At 39.5% G+C, this 26,768-nt stretch overlaps 2 protein-coding genes across 3 annotated transcripts in view; both read left to right on the top strand.

Moving 5' to 3' along the window:
* LOC133663222 (frizzled-7-like) overlaps positions 1-26,768 on the top strand; it is a 791,936-nt gene that overhangs the window by 595,695 nt on the left and 169,473 nt on the right. The gene's annotated exons all lie outside the window — the stretch shown is intronic.
* LOC133663216 (ras-related protein M-Ras) overlaps positions 1-26,768 on the top strand; it is a 35,286-nt gene that overhangs the window by 7,968 nt on the left and 550 nt on the right. Inside the window, exons 2-6 of one of the 2 annotated variants that reach the window (XM_062067519.1) lie at positions 16,379-16,628; positions 18,947-19,100; positions 22,374-22,473; positions 22,541-22,620; positions 25,276-26,768. The exon at positions 25,276-26,768 is cut by the window's right edge and continues 550 nt beyond it. In XM_062067519.1, coding sequence (XP_061923503.1) covers positions 16,436-16,628; positions 18,947-19,100; positions 22,374-22,473; positions 22,541-22,620; positions 25,276-25,375 — 627 coding nt within the window. In that variant the 5' untranslated portion in view covers positions 16,379-16,435 and the 3' untranslated portion in view covers positions 25,376-26,768. The remainder of the gene's footprint in view (positions 1-16,378; positions 16,629-18,946; positions 19,101-22,373; positions 22,474-22,540; positions 22,621-25,275) is intronic. The other variant, XM_062067520.1, reaches the window with a different exon arrangement.

Here is a 26,768-nt window from a genome sequence, read left to right as displayed (position 1 = left end):
ACCACTGTACTATATGATACAGGCTATTTCAATTTATTGACATCATATACTTGTGTGTGTGTATGTATAAATATATAATATATATATTTATTTTGAGGAAAACGGGGATAACAACTGGGCACATGCGCCAGGTAGGGCACAAGGGGACGTTATGCCCATTTTTTTTCAGATAAATGTGTATGAATATATGTATATGTTTATTTATTCAGGGGACAGGCAGAAAGAAAGCAAATTGACACATGCCCGCCGGGTAGGCTGGCATAAGGGGACACTATGCCTAAAAAAATTTAGGCATAGTGTCTTTATAGTGTAGTTTATATTAGGGCTGCAACAACTAATCGATTAAATCGATTAAAATCGATTATAAAAATAGTAGGCGATTAATTTAGTCATCGATTTGTTGGATCTATGCTATGCGCAGAGGCTCCTTTTTTTAATATATATATATATATATATATATATATATATATATATATATATATATATATATATATATATATATATATATATATATATATATATATATATTTTAGGGGTGGGGGAAAAATCGATTCGAATCGCGATTCTGACGTTGTGCGATTCAGAATCGATTCTCATTTTTAAAAAATCGATTTAAAAAAAATTTTTTTTTTATTAATCAATCCAACAAAACAATACACAGCAATACCATAACAATGCAATCCCTCATTGACATTATCATTAGACATTAAAATAAAAAAGAACAATAGTGTCACAGTGGCTTACACTTGCATCGCATCTCATAGACTTGACAACACACTGTGTCCAATATTTTCACAAAGATAAAATAAGTCATATTTTTGGTTCATTTAATAGTTAAAACAAATGTAGATCATTGCAAACAGTTAATAAAACATTGTCCTTTACAATTATGAAAGCTTTTTACAAAAATCTACTACTCTGCTTGCATGTCAGCAGACTGGGGTAGATCCTGCTGAAATCCTATGTATTGAATGAATAGAGAATCCTTTTGAATCTTGGCAAAAATCTTGGCTACACGATTATCAAATGTAATAGGAAAATTAATTCATACTGACCAAACTGGCTTCATGGAAGGTCGACAAACTTCAGACAATACAAGGAAATTGTTTAATGTTATTTACTATGCAGGAAGTCTCCCTTATCCCACAGCAGTAAGTAGTGTTGATGCGGAGAAGGCATTCCACCGCATAAACTGGTCATTTATGTCTTGCACATTACGTAAATTTGGATTTGGAGATAATTTTATACAATGGATTAAGATGCTTTATACAAGGCCCATGGCATCAGTCAAAACCAATAATCATATTTCAGAACCTTTTTTGTTAAAAAGAGGAGTAAAACAGGGATGTCCTGCATCTGGATTATTATTTAATTTGGTTATTGAACCCTTAGCTGTGAAAATAATATTCATGGTATAAATATTGGCTCTCAGTATAATAAGCTATCGATGTATTGTGACGACATAATTTTTTTTACCTGTCACATGTTAACTCCTGTCTTCTTTATATCAATAATGTCATCACTGAATATGGCTGTTTATCAGGGTATGAAGTTAATTGGGACAAATGTGACATATTACCACTTAATAAACACTGCAAGAAATGACAAGTTCAGAACTCCAAAATTAAATTGTATTGCATTATTATGGTATTGTTGTGTATTGCTGGTATGTGGGCTTGTATTAAGCCTCAGGGAGTTGAACGCCCCTGCCTTACATAGTTCCGGGTCACCCTTGGGCAAGGTGTAGCACCCGAATGCCCCCCCCATCAGGGTTACGATACCCCCCATGAACTACACTAAAAGAGGATGCGTTACCCGGCCCGGAGGAAGCCCGGGGCCCTCCTCCGGAGCTAGGCCCGGAGGTAGGGCTCGTCAGCGAGCGCCTGGTGGCCGGGCTTGCCACGGAGCCCGGCCGGGCACAGCCCGAAGAAGCTACGTGGACACACCATCTTCTCTGCCACGTGGGCCCACCACCTGCGGTCGGAACCAGTGGGGTCGGGTGCGCTGCCAAGTGGATGGCGGTGAAAGTGGAGGCTCCGGACGGACCAATTCGGGGCAGCAGAGGCTGACTTTCGGGACGTGGAACGTCTCTACGCTGGTGGGGAAGGAGCCTGAGCTGGTGCGAGAGGTGGAGCGCTACCGGTTGGATCTGGTGGGGCTTACCTCTACGCATAGCAAGGGCTCTGAAACCACACTCCTGGACAAGGGATGGACCTTGTTCACTTCTGGAGTTGCTCAGGGTGTGAGGGCACAGGCGGGTGTGGGGATACTCACGAGTCCCCGGCTGAGTGCCTGTACGTTGGAGTTCACCCCAGTGGACAAGAGGGTCGCCTCCCTTCGCCTTAGGGTTGGAGGGGGGAAAACTCTGACTGTTGTTTGTGCATACGCACCAAACAGGAGTTCAGAGTATTCAGCCTTCTTGGATACCTTGCATGGGGTCCTGTATGGGACGCCGGCAGGGGATTCCATAGTCTTGCTGGGGGACTTCAACGCGCACGTGGGGCAATGACAGTGATACTTGGACTGGCGTGATTGGGAGGAACGGTCTCCCTGATCTGAACCTGAGTGGTGGATTGTTATTGGACTTCTGTGCTAGTCACGGACTTGCGATAACAAACACCATGTTCAAGCATAAGGATGCTCATAGGTGTACTTGGTACCAGAGCACCCTAGGCCAAAGATCAATGATCGATTTTGTAATCGTATCAGCTGATCTGAGGCCGTATGTTTTGGACACTCGGGTGAAGAGAGGGGCTGAACTGTCAACTGATCACCATCTGGTGGTGAGTTGGGTTAGATGGCGGGGGAAACCTCTGGACAGACCTGGCAAACCCAAGCGTGTAGTGCGGGTGAACTGGAACGTTTGGAGGAGTCCTCTGTCCGGAAGGACTTCAACTCCCACCTCCGGCGGGACTTCTCTGCCATCCCTGTGGAGGTTGGGGACATTGAACAGGAATGGGCAATGTTCAAAGCCTCTATTGCTAAAGCTGCAGATGCGAGCTGTGGCCAGAAGGTCTTAGGTGCCTCAAGGGGCGGTAATCCTCGAACACCCTGGTGGACAGTGGTGTCAGGGAAGCCGTCCGACTGAAGAAGGAGTCCTACCGGGGTATGTTATCCCAGGGGACTCCGGAGGCAGTTGCAAGGTACCGACGGGCCCGAAGGGCAGCGGCCGTGGCTGTGGACGAGGCTAAGCAGAGGGTGTGGAGCAGTTCGGGGAATCCATGGAGAAGGACTATCGGGCGGCACCAAAGCTGTTCTGGAAGACCATACGGCACCTCAGGAGGGGGAAGCAGGGAACCATCCAAGCTGTGTACGGCAAGGATGGGACTTTGCTGACTTCAAGTGAGGAAGTCGTGGGGCGTTGGAAAGAGCACTTTGAGGAACTCCTGAACCCAAATACATCAGACACACCCTCCCTGATAGGAGCAGGGCCTGAGGATGATGGGGGATCGACGTCGATCTCTCGGAGTGAAGTCACTGAGGTAGTTAGACAACTCCACAGTGGCAAAGCTCCGGGGTTGACGAGATCCGTCCAGAAATGCTGAAGGCTCTGGGTGTTGATGGGCTGTCTTGGTTGATACGCCTTTTCAACATTGCGTGGAAGTCTGGGACAGTGCCGAGGGAGTGGCAGACTGGGGTGGTGGTTCCCCTTTTCAAAAAGGGGGACCAGAGGGTGTGTGCTAATTACAGGGGTATCACACTACTCAGCCTCCCTGGGAAAGTTTACGCCAAGGTACTGGAAAGGAGGGTCCGGCCGATAGTCGAACCTCAGATTCAAGAGGAGCAATGTGGATTCCGTCCTGGTCGTGGAACAACTGACCAACTCTTTACGCTTGCGGGAATCCTGGAGAGGGCCTGGGAGTATGCCTATCCAGTCTACATGTGTTTTGTGGATTTGGAGAAGGCATATGACCGCGTCCCTCGGGAGATCTTGTGGAGGTGCTGAGGGAGTACGGAGTGAGGGGAACCCTGTTGAGGGCCATCCAATCTCTGTACAACCAAAGCGAGAGTTGTGTCCGGGTGCTTGGATGTAAGTCGGATCCGTTTCCAGTGGGGGTTGGTCTCCGCCAGGGCTGCGCTCTGTCACCTATCCTGTTTGTGATTTTCATGGACAGGATTTCTAGGCGGAGTCGTGGCCATGGCGGAGAGGGTATACGTCTCGGGGGGCTAAAGGTTGCGTCACTGCTGTTTGCAGATGATGTGGTCCTGATGGCACCTTCGGTTCGTGACCTTCAGCTCTCACTGGATCGGTTCGCAGCCGAGTGTTCAGCGGCTGGAATGAGGATCAGCATCTCCAAATCTGAGGCCATGGTTCTCAGCAGGAAACCGATGGTTTGTACAGTCCGGGTAGGGGACAGGACTCTGTCCCAGGTGGAGGAGTTTAAGTATCTCGGGGTCTTGTTCACGAGTGAGGGAAAGATGGAGAAGGAAATCAGCCGGAGAATCGGAGCAGCTGGGGCAGTATTGCAGTCTCTCTGCCGCACTGTTGTGACGAAACGGGAGCTGAGCCAGAAGGCAAAGCTCTCGGTCTACCGAGCTATCTACATTCCTACTCTCACCTATGGTCATGAAGTGTGGGTAATGACCGAAAGAATAAGATCGCGGATACAAGCGGCCGAAATGAGTTTCCTCAGAAGGGTGGCTGGCATCTCCCTTAGAGATAGGGTGAGAAGTGCAGTCACCCGAGAGAGACTCGGAGTAGAGCCGCTGCTCCTTCGCTTGGAAAGGAGCCAGCTTAGGTGGTTCGGGCATCTCGTGCGGATGCCTCACGAGCGTCTCCCTAGGGAGGTCCTCGTTGCACGTCCCACTGGGAGGAGGCCCCGCGGCAGGCCAAGGACCAGATGGGGGGATTACATCTCCTCTCTGGCCTGGAACGCTTCGGGATTCCCCAGGAGGAAGTCGGCAAATGTTGCTCTGGAGAGGGAAGTCTGGGGGTCTTTGCTGGAGCTGCTGTCCCCGCGACCCGATTCCGGATAAGCGGTTGAAGATGGATGGATGGATGGATGTTGTGTATTGTTTCAAAAAAAAAAAAATAAAAAAAAATTGTTTTTGAATCGAGAATATTTTTGATTTGAAAAAAAAAAATCGATTTTGAATCGAATCGTGACCCCTAGAATCGATTTTGAATCGAATCGTGGGACACCCAAAGATTCCCAGCCCTAATATATATATATATATATATATATATATATATATATATATATATATATATATATATATATATATATATATATATATATATATATATATATGGGGGACGGCGTGGCGAAGTTGGTAGAGTGGCTATGCCAGCAATTGGAGTGTTGCTGGTTACTGGGTTCAATCCCCACCTTCTACCATCCTAGTCACGTCCGTTGTGTCCTTGGGCAAGACACTTCACCTTTGCCTCAGATGGCTGCTGGTTAGCGCCTTGCATGGCAGCTCCCGCCATCAGTGTGTGAATGTGTGTGTGGAATGGGTAAATGTGGAAATACTGTCAAAGCGCTTTGAGTACCTTGAAGGTAGAAAAGCGCTATACAAGTATAACCCATTTATCATTATCATTTATATATATATATATATATATATATATATATATATATATATATATATATATATATATATATATATATATATATATATATATATATATATATATATTTTAATAAACCTTTATTTATAAACTGCAAAATTCACAAACAGCTGAGAAACAATAATCAAAATAAGTATGGTGCCAGTATGCTGTTTTTTTTCAATAAAATACTGGAAAAGATAGAAATGTAGTTTGTCTCTTTTATCCGTTTATTAATCGAAGTAATAATGGACAGATTAATCGATTATCAAATGAGTTGTTGGTTGCAGCCCTAGTTTATATAAACAATTAAAATATCATAAAAACAATTAAACAAGTCCAGCTTACATATTACAGCATTATCAGAACATTTGAGCAATACAGTACATCACAAATGTTTATTAGGGTGAGAAGGATTTAGTCTTGAAGTCTTTTTAGGATTTTTATATATATATACACACACACACACACACACACACACACACACACACACACACACACACACACACACACACACACACACACACACACACACACACACACACACACACACACACACACACACACACACACACACACACACACACACAGTATAATATTAGACTTTCAATAGCCAACATGCAGTATAGCAAAGTAAATATTTCATCTCAGTTAGCTGCAGTTTATCATGCGCTTAAATCAACTTAACAGGAAGTACAAGTTTTACTCTCCATGTTCACATCAAAAAACTAAACCCACGCCATCTTACTTGTTCAAAAGTCCAAAATGAAACCTAATCGCTGAAGCATTCACTCTCTTCCTGTTGAGTCCGACTGTAGCGAGAATAGTTTTGATATGTTTTTTTCTTTTCCCACATACCTAAGCATCCTTTCAATATTTGAAAGAGAATGAATCATGTGGTGATTGTTACTTTGTGAGCGTTCTAAGCAGCGGTTTGGCTCACACAGTCTTCATCTGCCGCTGGGACTGCCTGGCAGGCTCCTGGACAGGAAGGAAACGTCTTCCTTCCCTCCATTGTGCTGGGCAGGACAAGATGGCCCGTGGCCAGCTGACAGCTGTTTCCTGGTTGCCCGTGAGCTTGTTCTCATGCCCGCCAGTCCATATGGGCGCGCACAAAACTGCATTTGTACAAAGAAACTTCCCACTCGTACCGTGGTCAGCGTCTGGGTGATGTATTCACTCCCAACTGGCTAAAGCTGAATGTTTCAACATGGCGTCATTCCTTTCCGGAATAAAGTGAATGGTAGAGGTGAACAAAATGATCGCAAACCAAATACCAGTGTGGGAATATTTCAGTTTTAAACCAAGATGAGCCTATTGTCATAACGAGGGGGTTTTCGCAATTTACTGCGAGGATTGTTCTCCCGGGATGCAATCCGGACTTTTCCGGACAAAGGTAGCAGGTAGGAACATATTTATTATTAATCTAACTACACAGGACAAAAGACAGGAACATAAACTAAACGCAGGAAACATACGCTAACACTTAGACTGAACTATGGACATAGAAAACAACTAACCAAACTATGGCATAGAACGAACAAGACTTACTGCGGCATGAATGAAGCAATGGCATGAAACGAGCAGCATGAACTATGGTATCTCCAGAAAACAAGCAATGACGCCAGGACGACTAACTGGCAAAGACAGGCTTGAATACTCGTCTCTTTATTAGAGACCGGTGTGACTCGAACGCAAGAGGCAGGTGAAAATCATAAGTCGTCATGGAAACTAAAACAAACAAGGGTGCACAAAAACAGGAACTAATTGAGTCTTAAACTAACAGAAATTAACAAAAAACATGATACAGACCACAGATCTTGACACCTATGAACATTCAGTACGTGTCCTTGCACTAAATTAGTCCCATTTCTCAAATAGTTCGGCTCTAAATAAGCATCCTACAACCCATGGAAACACCTTAATCTGATCGGGTTCGGTTTGTCAAAGTCTGACTAACACATCTGGTTAATCTTATCGGGTTCGGTTTGTCAAAAGTCGGACTAACACATCTGGATTATGCGATTGAAAACCAGATCTCTCGAGTACATGTGAGTGTGTACCGTATTGTCCGGACCATAGGGCGCACCGGATTATAAGGCGCACTGCCGATGAATGGTCTATTTTTTAATCTTTTTCATATATAAGGCGCACTGGATTATAAGGCGCATTAAAGGAGTCGTATTATTATTTTTTGTAAAAGGAAAACACTATCTTGTGGTCTACATAACATGAAATGGTGGTTCTTTGGTCAAAATGTTGCAAAGATTGTTTTACAGATCATCTTTAAGTCGCTTTCTGACAGTCACTTCAGGATGCGCCGTTTTGTGGGCGGTCTTATTTACGTGGCTCACTTTCGGCGGCGTCTTCTCCCCGTCATCTTTGTTGTAGCGGTGTAGCGTGCAAGGACGGGAGTGGAAGAAGTGTCAAAAGATGGAGAGCTAACTGTTTTAATGACATTCAGACTTTACTTCAATCAATAACAGAGCAGCATCTCCTCATCCGTAAACAACAAGGCCCGTGAAAAACCGTCCAACCGGAACTCTCTAATAACTAAAGTTCCTTGGGTGAATAATGTAAACTCACTACACCGGTATGTTTAGCGCTTTCATGGCGAGTTTACTGACAGATATAAGTACGAACTTTACACTACTTTATATTAGAAATGTCAACAGTGGAGGATGAATGTCCCATAACAACAAGATAGAGAAAAAGAAGAAGCTTATCGACTACGGTGTCGGCACGGACTACAAAGACGGAAGCGCACAATTTTTCAGGACTTATGCAGATCCCAAATACAGATCAGCAGGTATCAGAAGGTAATAAAAGTTGCTTTTGCATAATATTGCGAAACAAAACGCCAGATAATGTCTTACCTTATACACACACCATAATAATACTCGTATATTGAAGCACAGTACAATCCATCAAGCGGTGCGGCTTCATAGCTTACCAAAGTCGTACTAAAACATTTTGATAGATTTTTGAGCGCTGTGTGTAATGTTCTATATTTTCAATGGAACATATAAAATGTTGGTGTTGTTTACTTGAGTCATATTGCCATCATAGTGCACTTATCTCCTATGTTTGACTGCCATCTACTGGTCACACTTATCATTACACCATGTACCAAATAAAATAGCTTCGAGGTCGGTAAGCTCAACCAAACTTATTCCTTACATTAGGCGTACCGCGTTATAAGGCGCACTGTCGAGTTTTGAGGGGGAAAAAGTATTTTAAGTGCGCCTTATAGTCCGGAAAATACGGTAAGCAAATGCCCCGCAGTGTCAATTTGGTCTTTCAACAATCGCTATTTTTTCAGAATTAAAATATATATTCATATATTACATATAGCCTATTACTTGCGCACACTACTGACAAGTGAAACGCCGAAAATGTGATCAAAGATCAGATTACAATTGGATTCAGGACTACCTCCTGAATCGGATGCCAAAAGATCCGATTTTAAGCACTTAGGAGCGTTTAGACTGTCAAAAAAATCAGATCTTTGTCACTTGGGGGTAAAAATATTTGATTTGGTGCGCTGTGTTAACGGGGCCTAAAAGAACATGACACTTTGAATTGCATTATTATTTATTTAAAAATGTAGCGAAGGGAATGTACGATACCGTATTACTTTGGACTCCCGACGAGTGTGATAATGAGGCAGGAATGTTACAAGGCAAAGAAGAAGGCGTACACAAACCTTTTCACGCTGCATTTGTGTACTCCAATAACTCTGTATTGCGCACAACTGGCTAGTTTCTACACAACAAATAGCAAGTTTGAAGTTAGCAACCTCCACCTGAAGCGCGAACCAACAGTCTTTTCCTTTGTCAAACACATTTGCATGCAGACAAATATTGAGGTTAAAGTTGGCAGTTGGTAACAGTTACACGCTATACCAGTTCACATTCTGGATCCTACTTGTCTCTTTTGTTTTCTTCTTCTTCTTTTGAATAGGTGTAATCGGCCTAATTAGACATTCATTACTTAATGTTCTAGTCGGTAAAGCTGGCGTGGAACCTTGAAGTGAGTTCAAAGACGATGGTTAATGGTTTTGTTTTGATGCTGGTGCTTAGCAGGGTTTCTTCTGGACTGCCAAGATACCTCTGGCGGTGAGGGCCGTGTTTATGGGCGTGGTCAGCGGAATGTCATCGTACAATTTGCCTAATTTGCTATGTGATATATTATATTTCTCTAAAAAGGCTAAAAAATGTACACATACATTTAAAAGCAAATCTATTACTAATTAGTATTAACATATATTTGTTATGGTATTGCCATATTTTCAATTGCTGCTGCTCATTTTACAATGTACTTTGTTGAGATTTTTTCAAGTGTCTATAGACTTTTAAGTACTTTTTTAATTAAAAACAACTCACAACAGATCTAGATATTTTGTAAATGGCTGTCCGCAGGTATATTTGGGATATATTAAAATTACAACCACATCACAGACATGCTGACAACGCTCCAGACAATGGCGTGCGTTTTGTTTACATCTGGTTTCGGCTGCGCGGTTTTCGGTACAACACTTGTCAATCGTGCGCAAATATATCAATGTATCAATTCATACTGTAACGACCAGCTGGTGTTAAAGTTTTATGTTCATGTGGTTTGGATATGTTTGTTTTTCCCATGTTTACAAACACACGGTTCATGCCTCGCGGAAAATGAGGAAGTGTTGTTGTGTGTCGGGGAGGCAAAGACTCATGGAGACGAAAGTGTTTGCACGGGAGGTAAAACCTATTGGAATTGTGCCGTTTTTTTATCATAAGATTGGTAATAAAAGTTAAAAATAGCGTCAGACTTTTGTTAATTTTTTCTGGGGGCAACAAAACATATTACTTTAATTTGTTTTCAAGTAAAAAAAACAACTTGTTTTCTAGGTGTGGCGGTAATGAAATGCCGTGGCGGCGCGCCACATTCAATTACATTAGAGGGAAACCCTGCTTAGGTTTCAATGCCAGGGACTGGCGCAGGTGTCTTTGATCCACTTAATGGGACGTGAGTCATTTGTGTGCTTCATGGGCACATAACCTCAATCTTCTTTTCTTTTCACATCTTCTCACAAAAAACAATGATGTTGGAAATATTCCGTTCCAGCGTCAAAAAGCCCAACTTTTAATTATCTTTACGGTAGACGTTAACTGCGGTAATCAATCAATCAAAATTTATTTATACAGCCCTAAATCACGAGTGTCTCAAAGGGCTGCACAAGCCACAACAACATCCTCGGCTCAGATCCCACATCAGGGCAAGAAAAAACTCAACCCAATGGGATGACAATGAGAAACCTTGGAGTGGACCGCAGATGTGTAGACCCCCCCTGGGCGACCGGTGCAATGGACGTCGAGTGGATCTAGCATAATATTGTGAGTGTCCGGTCCATAGTGGATCTAGCATATTATTGTGAGAGTCCAGTCCATAGTGGATCTAAAATAATAGTGAGAGTCCAGTCCATAGTGGACCTAACATAATAGTGAGAGTTCAGTCCATAGTGGATCTAACATAACAGTGTGAGAGTCCAGTCCATAGTGGATCTAGCATAATAGTGTGAGAGTCCAGTCCATAGTGGATCTAACATAATAGTGTGAGAGTCCAGTCCATAGTGGATCTAACATAATATTGTGAGAGTCCAGTCCATAGTGGATCTAACATAATAGTGTGAGAGTCCATTCCATAGGGGATCTAACATAATAGTGTGAGAGTCCAGTCCATAGTGGATCTAGCATCTAGTGTGACCTGTATGGCTGTTGACCAAGTATGCCTTGCATTCACTTGTGTGTGTGAAAAGCCGTAGATATTATGTGACTGGGCCGGCACGCAAAGGCAGTGCCTTTAAGGTTTATTGGCGCTCTGTACTTCTCCCTACGTCCGTGTACACAGGGGCGTTTTAAAAATTCATTTTTGAAACCGATACCGATCATTTCCGATATTACATTTTAAAGCATTTATCGACATCCCTACTTGTCACTGTTAAGTTTGTGACTAGGGATGATGTTTGATAAGAAATTATCGAGTTTGAGCCTATTATCGAATCCTCTTATCGAACCGATTCCTTATCGATTCTCTTATCGAGTCCAGATAGGTTGTTGTATATGGAAAAAACCCCACAATAATTGGTTTAACAAAAGCTCACTTTTATTATATAAGAAAACAATTGAATCTAATGAATAAATAAATATTGACTGTTACCCCCCTAAAAAAATAAAATCTAATAAATAAATAAATATTGACTGTTACCCCCCTAAAAAAATAAAATAAAAAAAATAAATATTGACTGTTGTTACCCAAAGTATATTAAGTGGGATTTTTCAGAAAAACAAATATATACAGTAACACAGAAACAACCTGTCTCTGTGATCACTATAGGTGTATAAATAATAATATAGTGTTAAATAAAATCAGTCCCTTGGGCACAAAACTGAAAATAATACAGCTCTCCAAAAAGTGCACTTCTGCTGCTATTTGACATAACTGTTTGTTATGATGTTTTGACAATTTGGCACTTTATTTCTTTATTGAAAGAAACTTCTATGAAGAGAAAAGTTCTTTGCAAATGTGGTTACAATGCTAAAAAATGAAAAGTTAAAGCTAAAAAAAGAAATACACTTTATTGAGTTAACATTATTTGTTTAGAGGGGGAAAGATGTTATGAGCTAGGGAATATAACAACTACACTACCCAGCATGCAACGGGAGTGACGAGCATGCGCGGTAACCCCGAAAAGTGTTCTTGTGATGTCACACGGAGCATTTCTGGTCGGCACGGGATTCATTCCGAGGGATTCGAATAAAGAACCAACTCTTTTTCTTTACTTTAGTGGTCTCGATAACGGGTACCGGTTCTCAAAAAGGGATTCGAGTCCGAGAATTCGGTTCTTTTCTTATCGAACAACCGGGAAAACCGGTTTCGAGTATCATCCCTATTTGTGACGAACCTGCATTATTACGATGTAATGATAGTACTCAAAGCTCTGGTCGGCTGAATTAATATCGTATATCGTGCAACCGTGACAAGCGGTAGAAGTTAAACCGGAGTGGCTAGATTTGATCTTCGTAAATGGCACAGTCTGTCCTTTCCTGAGCTTGTCTCCCATGAAGCACCAAGTGACTGGCAGCTCACAAACAGATGGACAAACACATGCAGCACGCCATTTTTTTCCCAGTTTTGTTAACGGACCAGAAGGTCTGCTCTCTCTTGAAAGCCATTCCAGTTTGTTCTGACTCATTTGACAAATCACGGGCTGATGGAAGTGTTTTGTATCGCTCAATGTCGATCATCACTAATATTTTTTAGGACCTATCAAATTAAGGACCAGGAGAAAAATATATTAAATAGTGCTATTGTGTGAAAATGTAGACCTAGAGAAACCTGAGAACTGTTTTCTGCTAGGTTTAGTACCAGGAAGTTCTGGTTGCGTCACATTTAATTTGGTCTGTTATTCTTATTTAATTTGGAAATTAATTTATGACATGCAGTCATTATTATTTAAATATTATTGGACCAAATTACTATTATTTTAATAAGGCCCAAGTTGTTTGTTTACATGCTTTTTTATTGTATTTCTCTTTGCTATTTGGGCTTATTGGACCCTAATTAGAATAGAAACTAAGAATCATCTTTTGATATGATGTACTTAGTCCATAAGTACACAAACGTGTACTTCATGTTTAGTGACATGCTAATTCTTATTTTTACACTTTTTTCCCCCAAATTCCATTGTATGTTATACTCTTCTGACACCACCAGATGGCAGTATAAGTGTCCACATAAGTGGCCATAAGACCCCAATTCAGTAGTGTACACAATTTAGGAAATAAGAGCTAAAAGCTGCTGTCCACGCATGTGGCCACTAAGCCTTTAGAGGTGTTAAAGTAGCACATTTGTTATATTTTGTAAAGTACTTTATTTATACAGTCCTGCACGTCAGTTCCTACCTTGTTGTTTCCGTACACCCGAATAGGGAACGGACGAGGGTGGGGAAAAAAAGCAATCCAAAAGAAAACTGGCATACTGTCGAGAGGTGACTTTTCCACTTTTATCGACAATTTCTTTCATTTTTACTTTTTCTTTTCACTCAATGCAGAGAATCAACAGCAAGATGGCGCAACCAAACATGTCAGTTTTCCAGCACTAGGTGCAGTGTGCTCAAACAACCACCAGGTGGCATCTGTGAGCAGACACTACTGTATCATCTCTTTCTCTTTCCGACTCAACCATTTTTATTCAGTCATAGTCCTTTTTTTGCAATTGTGTAATAGTGAAAGTTGTTCTGTCGTGGCCACTGTTGTTGTGTTGTGCCGTTTATTTGTTGAGTTGTGGCTTTATGTTGTTGAGTTGTGGCTTTATGTTGTTGAATTGTGGCTTTATGTTGTGGTGTTTGTATTTGTTGCGACTGTTGCAATTGAGTAATAGTGAAAGTTGTGTTGTGGTTTATAGTTGTTGTGTTGTGGCTTTATGTTGTTGTGTTGTGACGTTTGTATTTGTTGTGACTTTTGTAATTGTGCTATAGCTGAAAGTTGTTGTGTCGTGGCCACTCTGTTGTTGTGTTGTGGCGTTTATTTGTTGTGACTTTTGCAATCGTGTAATAGCTGAAAGTTGTTGTGTTGTGGCGTTTATTTGTTGTGACTTTTGCAATCGTGTAATAGCTGAAAGTTGTTGTGTTGTGGCGTTTGTATTTGTTGTGACATTTGTAATCGTGTTATAGCTGAAAGTTGTGTTGTGGCTTTATGTTGTTGTGTTGTGGCGTTTATTTGTTGTGACATTTGCAATTGTGTAATAGTGAAAGTTGTCGTGTGGTGGCTTTATGTTGTTGTATTGTGGCGTTTGTATTTGTTGTGACTTTTGTAATTGTGCTATAGCTGAAAGTTGTGTCGTGGCTTTATGTTGTTGTGTTGTGGCGTTTATTTGTTGTGACATTTGCAATCGTGTAATAGCTGAAAGTTGTTGTGTTGTGGCTTTATGTTGTTGTGTTGTAGTGTTTGTATTTGTTGTGACTTTTGCAATTGTATAATAACTGAAAGTTGTTGTGTTGTGGCTTTATGTTGTGTTGTGGCGTTTGTATTTGTTGTGACTTTTGCAATCGTGCTATAGCTGAAAGTTGTTGTATTGTGGCTTTATGTTGTTGTGTTGTAGTGTTTGTATTTGTTGTGACTTTTGCAATTGTGTAATAGAGAAAGTTGTGTTGTGACTTTATGTTTTTGAATTGTGGCTTTATGTTGTGGTGTTTGTATTTGTTGCGACTGTTGCAATTGCGTAATAGTGAAAGTTGTTGTGTTGTGGCTTAATGTTGTTGCGCTGTGGCGTTTATTTGTTGTGACATTTGCAATTGTATAATAGCTGAAAGTTGTTGTGTTGTGGCTTTATGTTGTGTTGTGGCGTTTGTATTTGTTGTGACTGTTGCAATCGTGCTATAGCTGAAAGTTGTGTTGTGGCGTTTGTATTTGTTGTGACTTTTGTAATCGTGCTATAGCTGAAAGTTGTATTGTGGCTTTATGTTGTTGTGTTGTGGCGTTTATTTGTTGTGACATTTGCAATTGTGTAATAGTGAAAGTTGTCGTGTGGTGGCTTTATGTTGTTGTATTGTGGCGTTTGTATTTGTTGTGACTTTTGTAATTGTGCTATAGCTGAAAGTTGTGTTGTGGCTTTATGTTGTGGCGTTTATTTGTTGTGACATTTGCAGTTGTGTAATAGCTGAAAGTTGTTGTGTTGTGGCTTTATGTTGTTGTGTTGTAGTGTTTGTATTTGTTGTGACTTTTGCAAATGTATAATAACTGGAAGTTGTTGTGTTGTGGAGTTTGTATTTGTTGTGACATTTGCAATCGTGCTATAGCTGAAAGTTGTTGTATTGTGGCTTTATGTTGTTGTGTTGTAGTGTTTGTATTTGTTGTGACTTTTGCAATTGTGTAATAGAGAAAGTTGTGTTGTGACTTTATGTTTTTGAATTGTGGCTTTATGTTGTGGTGTTTGTATTTGTTGCGACTGTTGCAATTGCGTAATAGTGAAAGTTGTTGTGTTGTGGCTTAATGTTGTTGCGTTGTGGCGTTTATTTGTTGTGACATTTGCGATTGTATAATAGCTGAAAGTTGTTGTGTTGTGGCTTTATGTTGTGTTGTGGGGTTTGTATTTGTTGTGACTTTTGCAATCGTGCTATAGCTGAAAGTTGTGTTGTGGCTGTATGTTGTTGTGTTGTGGCGTTTATTTGTTGTGACATTTGCAATTGTGTAATAGTGAAAGTTGTTGTGTTGTGGCTTAATGTTGTTGCGTTGTGGCGTTTATTTGTTGTGACATTTGCGATTGTATAATAGCTGAAAGTTGTTGTGTTGTGGCTTTATGTTGTGTTGTGGCGTTTGTATTTGTTGTGACTTTTGCAATTGTGCTATAGCTGAAAGTTGTGTTGTGCCTGTATGTTGTTGTGTTGTGGCGTTTATTTGTTGTGACATTTGCAATTGTGTAATAGTGAAAGTTGTCGTGTGGTGGCTTTATGTTGTTGTATTGTGGCGTTTGTATTTGTTGTGACTTTTGCAATCGTGTAATAGCTGAAAGTTGTTGTGTTGTGGCGTTTGTATTTGTTGTGACTGTTGTCATAGTCCTTTTTTACCTCTATCCTCTCGTTGTGGGGCAGACTGGCTCGTACATGCACATGCATTTTGCCATTTCTAATACAAAGCAGCGTATAGTTGGAGCGTATGTCTGTCAGTAGACTCGCTATGGAAGTGCTAAACACTACAAGGTCTGTCATGTTTGTAACAATGGCCGACAAGTCATGATGTCATCAGTCCAAAGTTTTGATTTTGTCCTCCGCGCCCTCCATTGCAGGCCCGAGCGTCTCAGCTGCCACGCACACGCCACCTTTCCACCTCTGCGGGGGTAGCCATGGCGACCAGCGCCGTGCCAAGCGACAACCTGCCGACGTACAAGCTGGTGGTGGTGGGAGACGGCGGCGTCGGGAAGAGCGCGCTCACCATCCAGTTTTTCCAGAAGATCTTCGTGCCGGACTACGACCCCACCATAGAGGACTCGTACCTCAAACACACCGAGATAGACGCGCAGTGGGCCATTCTGGACGGTGAGTGGCAGGTGATTAGGTACACCCGTGGGGTGTTTCTGTGGGAGTGGGTGAGTGAATAATGCAGGGCCCACCTGAGAAGACTGTATTAACTGCTCACAGACGCTACCTGCTGGTTGTTTGAGCTAGTCCTGGATAGTCCCACTCCTTAATGCTTCAGTCACTCGCAGGATTCTCACAGGAGTGAGGCAAAAATACTACCGTATTTACCGTAAATTCAGATGACTATTTTTTGCCAGGACAAAAGGCTGACAAAGTCAGAAGAGTAGCAAGTCTGAGGTTAAGTCCAAGAAAAAAAAACATCTGTCAGCTTGATATCATGTAAGGCTGCAGCTAACGATTATTTTTCTATCGATTAATCTATAGATTTTTTTTTCGATTAATCTATAGATTATTTTTCCTTTTAATGATTTTTTTTTAAATTTAAAATGAAGATGAAAAAATAAATGTAGGCCAGTTTTTTCAAAAGGCATGGCTTTTATTTACAAAAAAAAAAAAAGTATGGCCACTCAGTCAACATTGACAACAACATGACAAAATATTCTGTAACAATGTAAACATTTAAAACTTTTAACATTTAACAAAATCAAAAGTAGCTTATTTGCTTTTTAATGTGCAAATATAAAAGTCAACATCCAGTGCAAATCTTAATATTCTGCAATAGTATAAGCATTTCAAAAGTAAAAGTATTGCTTATTTTGCTTTAAAATGTGCAAAAATAAAGATAAACATCCAATACAAAAAAGTGCAAAACGAAATATTCTGTAACAACAGTGTAAACATTTCAACAAAAGTAAAAGTATTGCTTATTTTGCTTTAAAATGTGCAAAAATAAAGATAAACATCCAATACAAAAAAGTGCAAAACGAAATATTCTGTAACAACAGTGTAAACATTTAAACAAAAGTGAAACTATTGCTTATTTTGCTTTAAAATGTGCAAAAATAAAGATAAACATCCAGCACAAAAAAGTGCAAAACGAAATATTCTGCAACAACAGTGTAAACATTTCAACAAAAGTAAAAGTATTGCTTATTTTGCTTTAAAATGTGCAAAAATAAAGATAAACATCCAATACAAAAAAGTGCAAAGCGAAATATTCTGTAACAACAGTGTAAACATTTCAACAAAAGTAAAAGTATTGCTTATTTTGCTTTAAAATGTGCAAAAATAAAGATAAACATCCAATACAAAAAAGTGCAAAACGAAATATTCTGTAACAACAGTGTAAACATTTCAACAAAAGTAAAAGTATTGCTTATTTTGCTTTAAAATGTGCAAAAATAAAGATAAACATCCAATACAAAAAAGTGCAAAACTAAATATTCTGTAACAACAGTGTAAACATTTCAACAAAAGTAAAAGTATTGCTTATTTTGCTTTAAAATGTGCAAAAATAAAGAACCATCCAGCACAAAAAAGTGCCAATCTAAATATTCTGGAGCACTGTAAACATTAAGTATTGCTTTTAAAATGTGCAAAATAAACATCCAGTCCAACACAGTACACAATAACCAATTCTACTCATTCCAGTGAGTGACTAACAGTTGTAATGAAGAAAGGTTAGCATGTCTACATGCTCTGGGGTGAGGCTGCTTCTTTTCTTGTTTACAATATTCCCAGCAGCTGAAAATAGGCGCTCAAAAGGGGTCGATGTGGCTGGAACTGAGAGGTAAGACCGACGATGATGATGATAGTATGATTAAAGTGAAAGTTAATGGTTCGTTTGTACATAGTATATGTAACTCTTAATGCACAACTAATTAACGTTAGCGTTAAAGAGGAGTGCGTCTTTGTAAACATTGAACAGGCACGCCAAACGCGCCTCTCAGAGCGAAACGGTGCTTTAGTTTATGAGTTTACAACGCAGATCCAAATGACACATTCATGTTTTTGTGTAATGATGACAACGTATACTCACGCGGACGATTGACTAGTTGATGGTGATGGCAAGAACGCTGTCGGGTGTTTTCTTTTCAAATGTTCGTTCATAGCCGTTGTGCTGCTATGATAGGCCATTTCCGCTCGACACAACAACATTATTAGGCCGTGTATTGAAATACTCCCACACTTTTGACGACTTTTGGCGTGATTTTTTCCCCTCGCTCGCACCGCTCGCATCACCATGACAGTAGTGTGACGTAAATATGCGACGCGTCGACGCACAAAAACGGCGTCGACGTATTTATGTAACCGATGACGTCGACTATGTCGACGCGTCGTTTCAGCCTTAGTATCATGTGACCATTTTTTTTTAGTTGAAAAAAATAAGCAATAAGTCAGTAAGGCATTTGTGTGTTGCCGTATGTGGCGCCCAGTGCTGGACACAGCCGGCCAGGAGGAGTTCAGCGCCATGAGGGAGCAGTACATGAGGACGGGAGACGGCTTCCTCATCGTCTTCTCTGTCACCGACAAGGCCAGCTTTGAACACGTTGACCGCTTCCATCAGCTCATACTGAGAGTCAAAGACAGGTCAGACATCACACACACACACACACACACACACACACACACACACACACACACACACACACACACACACACACACACACACACACACACACACACACACACACACACACGTATCTAAGTTGTTAAACATAAAAGTCTGTCCAGCTTTATGATCATGACACTACACTTTATGATCATGACACTACACTTTATAACAGTGACGCTACACTTTATGATAATGACACTCCACTCTATAATCATGACACTAAACTAAATGATACTGACACTACACTGTATAATTGTGATGCTACACTTTATGATAGTGACACTACACTTTATAATCGTGACACTACTCTATGATTGTGACACTACTCTGTATGATTGTGACACTATACTTTATGAAAGTGACACTACACTGTATAATCGTGACGCTACACTGTATGAAAGTGACACTACACTGTATGAAAGTGACGCTACACTGTATGAAAGTGACACTACACTGTATGAAAGTGACACTACACTTTATGAAAGTGACACTACACTTCATGAAAGTGACACTACACTTTACGATAATGACACTACACTTTATGATAATGACACTACCCTTTATGATAGTAACACTACACTGTATGATAGTGACACTACACTGTATAATCGTGACACTACACTGTATGAAAGTGACACTACACTGTATAATCGTGACGCTACACTTTATGATAGTGACACTACACTTTATGAAAGTGACACTACACTTTATGATAATGACACTACACTTTATGATAATGACACTACACTTTATGATAGTAACACTACACTGTATGATAGTAACACTACACTTTATGAAAGTGACACTACACTTTATGATAGTGACACTACACTTTATGAAAGTGACACTACACTTTATGAAAGTGACACTACACTTTATGATAATGACACTACACTTTATGATAATGACATTACACTTAATGATAGTGACAATAGACTGTATGATACTGACGCTACACTTTTTGATTGTGACACTACACTTTATGATAGTGACACTGCACCGTATAATAGTGACACTACACTTTATGATAGTGACGCTACACTTCATGATAGTGACACTACACTGTATGGTAATGACACTACACTGTATGATTGTGACACTACACTGCATGATAGTGACACTATAATGTATGATAGTGACACTACACTGTATGATCGTGACACTACACTGTATGGTAATGACACTACACTGTATGGTAATGACACTACACTGTATGATTGTGACACTACACTGTATGATAGTGACACCATAATGTATGATAGTGACACTACACTGTATGATAGTGACACTACACTGTATGATAGCGACACTACACTGTATGATAGCGACACTACAATGTATGAAAGCGACACTACACTGTATGAAAGTGACACTACACTTTATGATAGTGACACTACACTCTATGATAGCGACACTACACTGTATGAAAGTGACACTACACTGTATGAAAGTGACACTACACTTTATGAAAGTGACACTACACTTTATGATAATGACACTACACTTTATGATAGTAACACTACACTGTATGATAGTGACAATACACTGTATGATAGTGACGCTACACTTTATGATTGTGACACTACAGTATATGATAGTGACACTACACTGTATGATAGTGACACTACACTGTATGATAGCGACACTACACTGTATGATAGCGACACTACAATGTATGAAAGCGACACTACACTGTATGAAAGTGACACTACACTTTATGATAGTGACAATACACTCTATGATAGCGACACTACACTGTATGAAAGCGACACTACACTCTATGATAGCGACACTACACTGTATGAAAGTGACACTACACTTTATGAAAGTGACACTACACTTTATGAAAGTGACACTACACTTTATGATAATGACACTACACTTTATGATAGTAACACTACACTGTATGATAGTGACAATACACTGTATGATAGTGACGCTACACTTTATGATTGTGACACTACACTTTATGATAGTGACACTGCACCGTATAATAGTGACACTACACTTTATGATAGTGACGCTACACTTTATGATAGTGACGCTACACTTTATGATAGTGACGCTACACTTCATGATAGTGACGCTACACTGTATGATAGTGACACTACACTGTATGGTAATGACACTACACTGTAAGGTAGTGACATTACACTATATGATAGTAACATTACACTGTATGATAGCGACACTACACTGTATGATAGCGACACTACACTGTATGATAGCGACACTACACTGTATGATAGTGACACTACACTGTATGATAGTGACACTACACTGTATGATAGTGACACTACACTGTATGATAGTGACACTACACTGTATGATAGTGACACTACACTGTATGATAGTGACATTACACTGTATGGTAATGACACTACACTGTATGGTAGTGACATTACACTGTATGGTAGTGACACTACACTGTATGATAGCGACACTACACTGTATGAAAGTGACATTACACTGTATGGTAATGACACTACACTGTATGGTAGTGACATTACACTGTATGGTAATGACACTACACTGTATGGTAGTGACATTACACTGTATGATAGTGACTCTACACTGTATGAAAGTGACACTACACTGTATGATAGTGACACTACACTGTATGGTAGTGACACTACACTGTATGATAGCGACACTACACTGTATGATAGTGACACTACACTGTATGATAGTGACATCACAGGAGTGTGACAGGTGATAAAGTAACTCACCAAAGGGTCAAATACAAATAGTTTCAAGCCTTAATATTTTTAAAAGTGACAATCTTCTATTTCTATTCAATGATCAATCAAATGATCATAAAACTTGCCTCCATTCAACTTTTGCCAATAATTATAAAACTAATTTCACACACAAACAAAAAGGTAAACAAATAAGCGGGTGGACCAGCCCTGCAAAGTGTCCCATATTCAGTTTTTTCCCCCAGGGAGTTTTTGTCAAAGTGTCTTCTGCAAGTATGAGTGCTTTCCAAAGTTCAAACTGCAGCTTTGCCATGAAAACAAAGCTTTCGTACAAATCAGTCGGCTTGAACTTTGCAGGCTCAGCAGAAATGTTGAGTGGGTGGAGCGGGTTTATGAGGTCACTTCCTCTTTTCTCATCTCCGTTTAACACCCAAATCTTCTCAAAAGTCACTTCTAAAAGTGGAAAACAAGGAAGTTGTTGATATTTGGTCACAGTGTCAGGGTGTTGTTGATGAAATAGGAACCATTGTGTCTGTTTCTCCCGCCCAGGGAGGCCTTCCCTATGGTCCTGGTGGCAAACAAAGTGGACCTGGTCCACTTGAGAAAGATCACCACAGACCAGGGCCAAGAAATGGCTGCGAAACATAATGTAAGCGTCTTCTAGGCAAGTGTGCACCTTCTTGGTTTTTTTCATTCAAATCCTTTGTTTTGTTTAGATAACTTATATCGAAACCAGCGCCAAGGATCCTCCGATGAACGTGGACAAGGCCTTTCACGAGCTGGTCCGTGTTATCAGGTAAATATTGCCCCCAAATGCAGAAACATAAGGCCTCGGTTGTCTCCTCAAACTATTTGTTTTGGGTCTTGGCTTTGTTAGCAGAGCTCTGCGTCCTACTGACTGATATGTTATGCTACTTATCTTCTTATTTGGGCCTTTTGTTAGGTCACATGCTTCCGTCCTTTTATTTAAAAAGTTCAAAAACATAAGTGAGCTCCACAGAATGACTCAAACATCCTCCTTTGACGGAAACAAAGCAGAACTGAAGATAGAATGTAGTGTTTCTTGTGGATTTATTTTGAATTTTTTGCGCCCTCTGCTGGTAGTTACTGAGTACTTTATGGGCTGAATGAGATCAAGTCCACATCGCACTTTCGGGGACTTTTGCCCATCATTCCTCATCCTTGTGGAATAGTGTGTTGTTAGCCACCTCGTACTTGCCATATTTTACGAGTTAGAATGCATAAAAAAAGAAAAACGTGTTTTACATAAAGATTGTGAATGATAGGCAAAAATCCAAAAAGTGCAGTTCCCTTGAAATAAGTCACTGAAATAACTGTAAGCTGACAAAAGTAATATGTAAGAAATGTGTTACATTTAAATGTGTTAATTTAAAAAAAAAAAGTTAAACACTGAAAAAGTACAATACGGACGTGGATAAAATAGCCACTGACAAAAGTAATTTTTAAGAAATGTATTTTAAATTAAAATGTTATATTTATTACATATACATTTTTATTGAAAGAAAATCCACTGAAAAAGTACAATACAGCTGTGGACAAAATAGTCACTGAAATAACTCTAAGCTGACTAAAGTAATGTTTAAGAAATGTATTTTAAATTAAAATTGTATTATTATATTTATTATATGAATCTTTTTTTTTTTTTTAAACACTGAAAAAATTTACAATGCAGGCCTGGATAAAATAGTCAATGAAATAACTCTAAGCTGACAAAAGTAATATTTAGGAAATGTATTTTAAATTAAAATTGTATATTTATTATCTATACATTTAAATTTTTATTGAAAGAAAATCCACTGAAAAAGTACAATACAGATGTGGACAAAATAGTCACTGAAATAACTCTAAGCTTTTATTATAATTAAATTAAAATTGTATTATTATATTTATTATATAAATCTTATTTCTTTTCTTTTTTTAAACTGAAAAAGCACAATACAGGCGTGCATAAAATAGTCACTGAAATAACTATGCTGTGAAAATGGGCAATTGATTTTAAATGGGGAAAATGTCCCTAAAAACTAGGAATTTTAGGAAATTCTGGAATTTATATATAATTTATAATTGTTGAACATTCCTGAACAGTTTGAATCGGATAAAAAATGTGGGAGTTGTGGTACTTTGAAAAATGGGAATTTCATGGAAATTTGGGAATTTTTGGGAAAATGCTAAAATATTTGAATGTTCTGAATGAGTTCAAATGGTTGGTGTTGGAATTTTTCAAATCGGTCGAGAAATGTTGAAGTAGTTACATTTTTAATTGAGAAATGGTATTACGGAACTCCTGCAATTTCGGGAAAACCGGTAATTTTTCCAGTTCAAAAAACAACTTAGTTTTTTGTCCTATTTAAGAGGAATGTTTCTATGGTGGAACGACTGAAGTGGTTTGAAAAATGTGGAAGGAGTAGCCGACAGAAAAAAGGGTGAAAATAGGGTTCGAAAAATGTTTTGAACTTGGGAAAAACGATAGTTTGAATGGTGCAGGGTAAGTGGAATATGTTGAAGGTGGAATGGTTTGAATCGGTTGAAAAATGTGGGAATTGTGGAAGTTTGAAAAATGGAAATCGATTTTAAATGGGGAAAATGTCCCTAAAAATTTGGAATTTTAGGAAATTCGGGAATTTTGATATAATTTATAATTGTTGAACATTCCTGAACAGTTTGAATCGGATAAAAAATGTGGGAGTTGTGGTACTTTGAAAAATGTTGAATTCTTTTCAATGGATATTTCATGGAAATTTGGGAAAAAATTGATTTTTGGGGGAGAATGCTAAAATATTTGAATGTTCTGCATAAGTTGAAATGGTTGGTGTTGGAATTTTTCAAATCGGGCGATTAATTAATTGAGAAATGGTATTACGGAACTCCTGGGATTTCGGGAAAACCGGGGAATTTTTCCAGTTCAAAAAACAACTTAGTTTTTTGTCCTATTTAAGAGGAATGTTTCTATGGTGGAACGACTGAAGTGGTTTGAAAAATGTGGAAGGAGTAGCTGACAGAAAAAAAGGTGAAAATAGGGTTAGAAAAAAACGGGAATTCTGGGAATTCCTGGAATTTTTTTGAACTTGGGAAAAATGATAGTTTGAATGGTGCAGGGTGAGTGGAATATGTTGAAGGTGGAATGGTTTGAATCGGTTGAAATGTTTGAATAATGGCCAATTTACTTTAAATGGGAAAAATGTCCCGGAAAACCTGGAATTCTGGGAAATCTGGGAATTGTTTCTTCTGGAGAAGAAGAAGAAGAAGAAGAAGAATAAATGGATGAATTTTGGTGTAGAAAACCAATTGTGTGAATGCTTTGGACCATTTTTAAAAAAAGCTAATTTAAATGATGCATGCGCTGAATGTAAATATTCATCTGATTCGGAAAATAGTTTTGAGAGAATGAGTTGGAATTTGCACTTTGACTCATGTGTTCCCTTGTTGCCAGGCAACAAATCCCAGAGAAGAACCAGAAGAAGAAGAAGAAGATGAAATGGAGGGCAGAACGTTCCACAGGTTCTCACAGGCTGCGTTGTGTCATATTGTGACCTCCTTCCTCATCACCACATCACACACGCACACACACACACACACACACACACACACACACACACGCACACACATTATGGGATGTCAGGGAACTCGTCAGCAGTCCGTGACTACTGGAGCACAAGACGTTTTGTGGATCAACCGGAGGAGTTTGTCCTCCATTTTTCCCATGAATATTATGAATGTTGATCTGATGCAGACTCTGCGGAAATGAAGACGACCAATTTACGACTACAAAAAAAAAAAAGGGAAGGATGTGCGCCCTCCCGCCACCAGGGGGAGCACCTGTGCTTTTTTAGCCGCACAGACGAAGGCCTGGTCACATGATCAGAGGACCGCACAAAGACGTAAGAAGCTTTTGTGTTCATAACAGCTGTTTTTGTACGTCATTCATGCACGATTCCAGTGATCGTACTAAGTGGAGTATTGGGGTCACACGTCCTAAACACGTTTATATCAAAACTTGTATTATTCACTTATAATTACAAGTTTCACTTGTGTTAATAATACAAATATATTCTTTTAAGTTAAAGTAGCAATGATTGTCACACACACACTAGGTGTGGCAAAATTATCCTCTGCATTTGACCCATCACCCTTGATCACCCCCTGGGAGGTGAGGGGAGCAGTGAGCAGCAGCGGTGGCTGCGCCCGGGAATCATTTTTGGTGATTTAACCCCCAATTCCAACCATTGATGCTGAGTGCCAAGCAGGGAGGTAACGGGTCCCATTTTTTTATAGTCTTTTGGTATGACTCGTACAAATGTATGCCTGTAAAAGTTGTTTATTCCCACAGCATTGAACTTCTCTTGTCCAAAGAGGTTTCTTTGTGATGTATTCCTGTAAAGATAATGACCTTTTTTTGAGCTATTATTACAAATATGATTCAAACTAGGGCTGGACAATCACATTTTAAATTCCATCTCAATTACACTGCAAAAACTGAAATATAAGTAAGATTAAATATCTCTAATAAGGGTGATATTTGCTTATTTTCTGTCTGATAAGATAATTCTTCTCACTAAGCAGATTTTATGTTAGAGTGTTTTACTTGTTTTAAGGGCTTTGGTCCTAAATGATCTCAGTAAGATATTACAGCTTGTAGCTGAGATTTGATGACCTATATTGAGTAAAACATGCTTGAAACTAGAATATCAACTGATGCAAAGCTGTGTCATCAACACTCACAAGTATAAAACTACTTTTTTAAAGTAATAATTTCATGACTTTGACACAATTGTGTCTCATAATTAAAACAGATGACAGCCAAATGGACTTTGCTGTTTTATTTTCAATGAAACAATAGAAAATACGTACTCCTATAGTAGTACACTTGTTATTAGTGAAAATATACCGTATTTTTCGGACTATATCGCAGTTTTTTTCATAGTT

Source organism: Entelurus aequoreus, linkage group LG13, assembly GCF_033978785.1.
Source record: "Entelurus aequoreus isolate RoL-2023_Sb linkage group LG13, RoL_Eaeq_v1.1, whole genome shotgun sequence".
Lineage (NCBI taxonomy): Eukaryota > Metazoa > Chordata > Actinopteri > Syngnathiformes > Syngnathidae > Entelurus > Entelurus aequoreus.
Note: the sequence above shows the minus strand (reverse complement) of the source record. Positions and strands in the feature narration are given on the sequence as shown.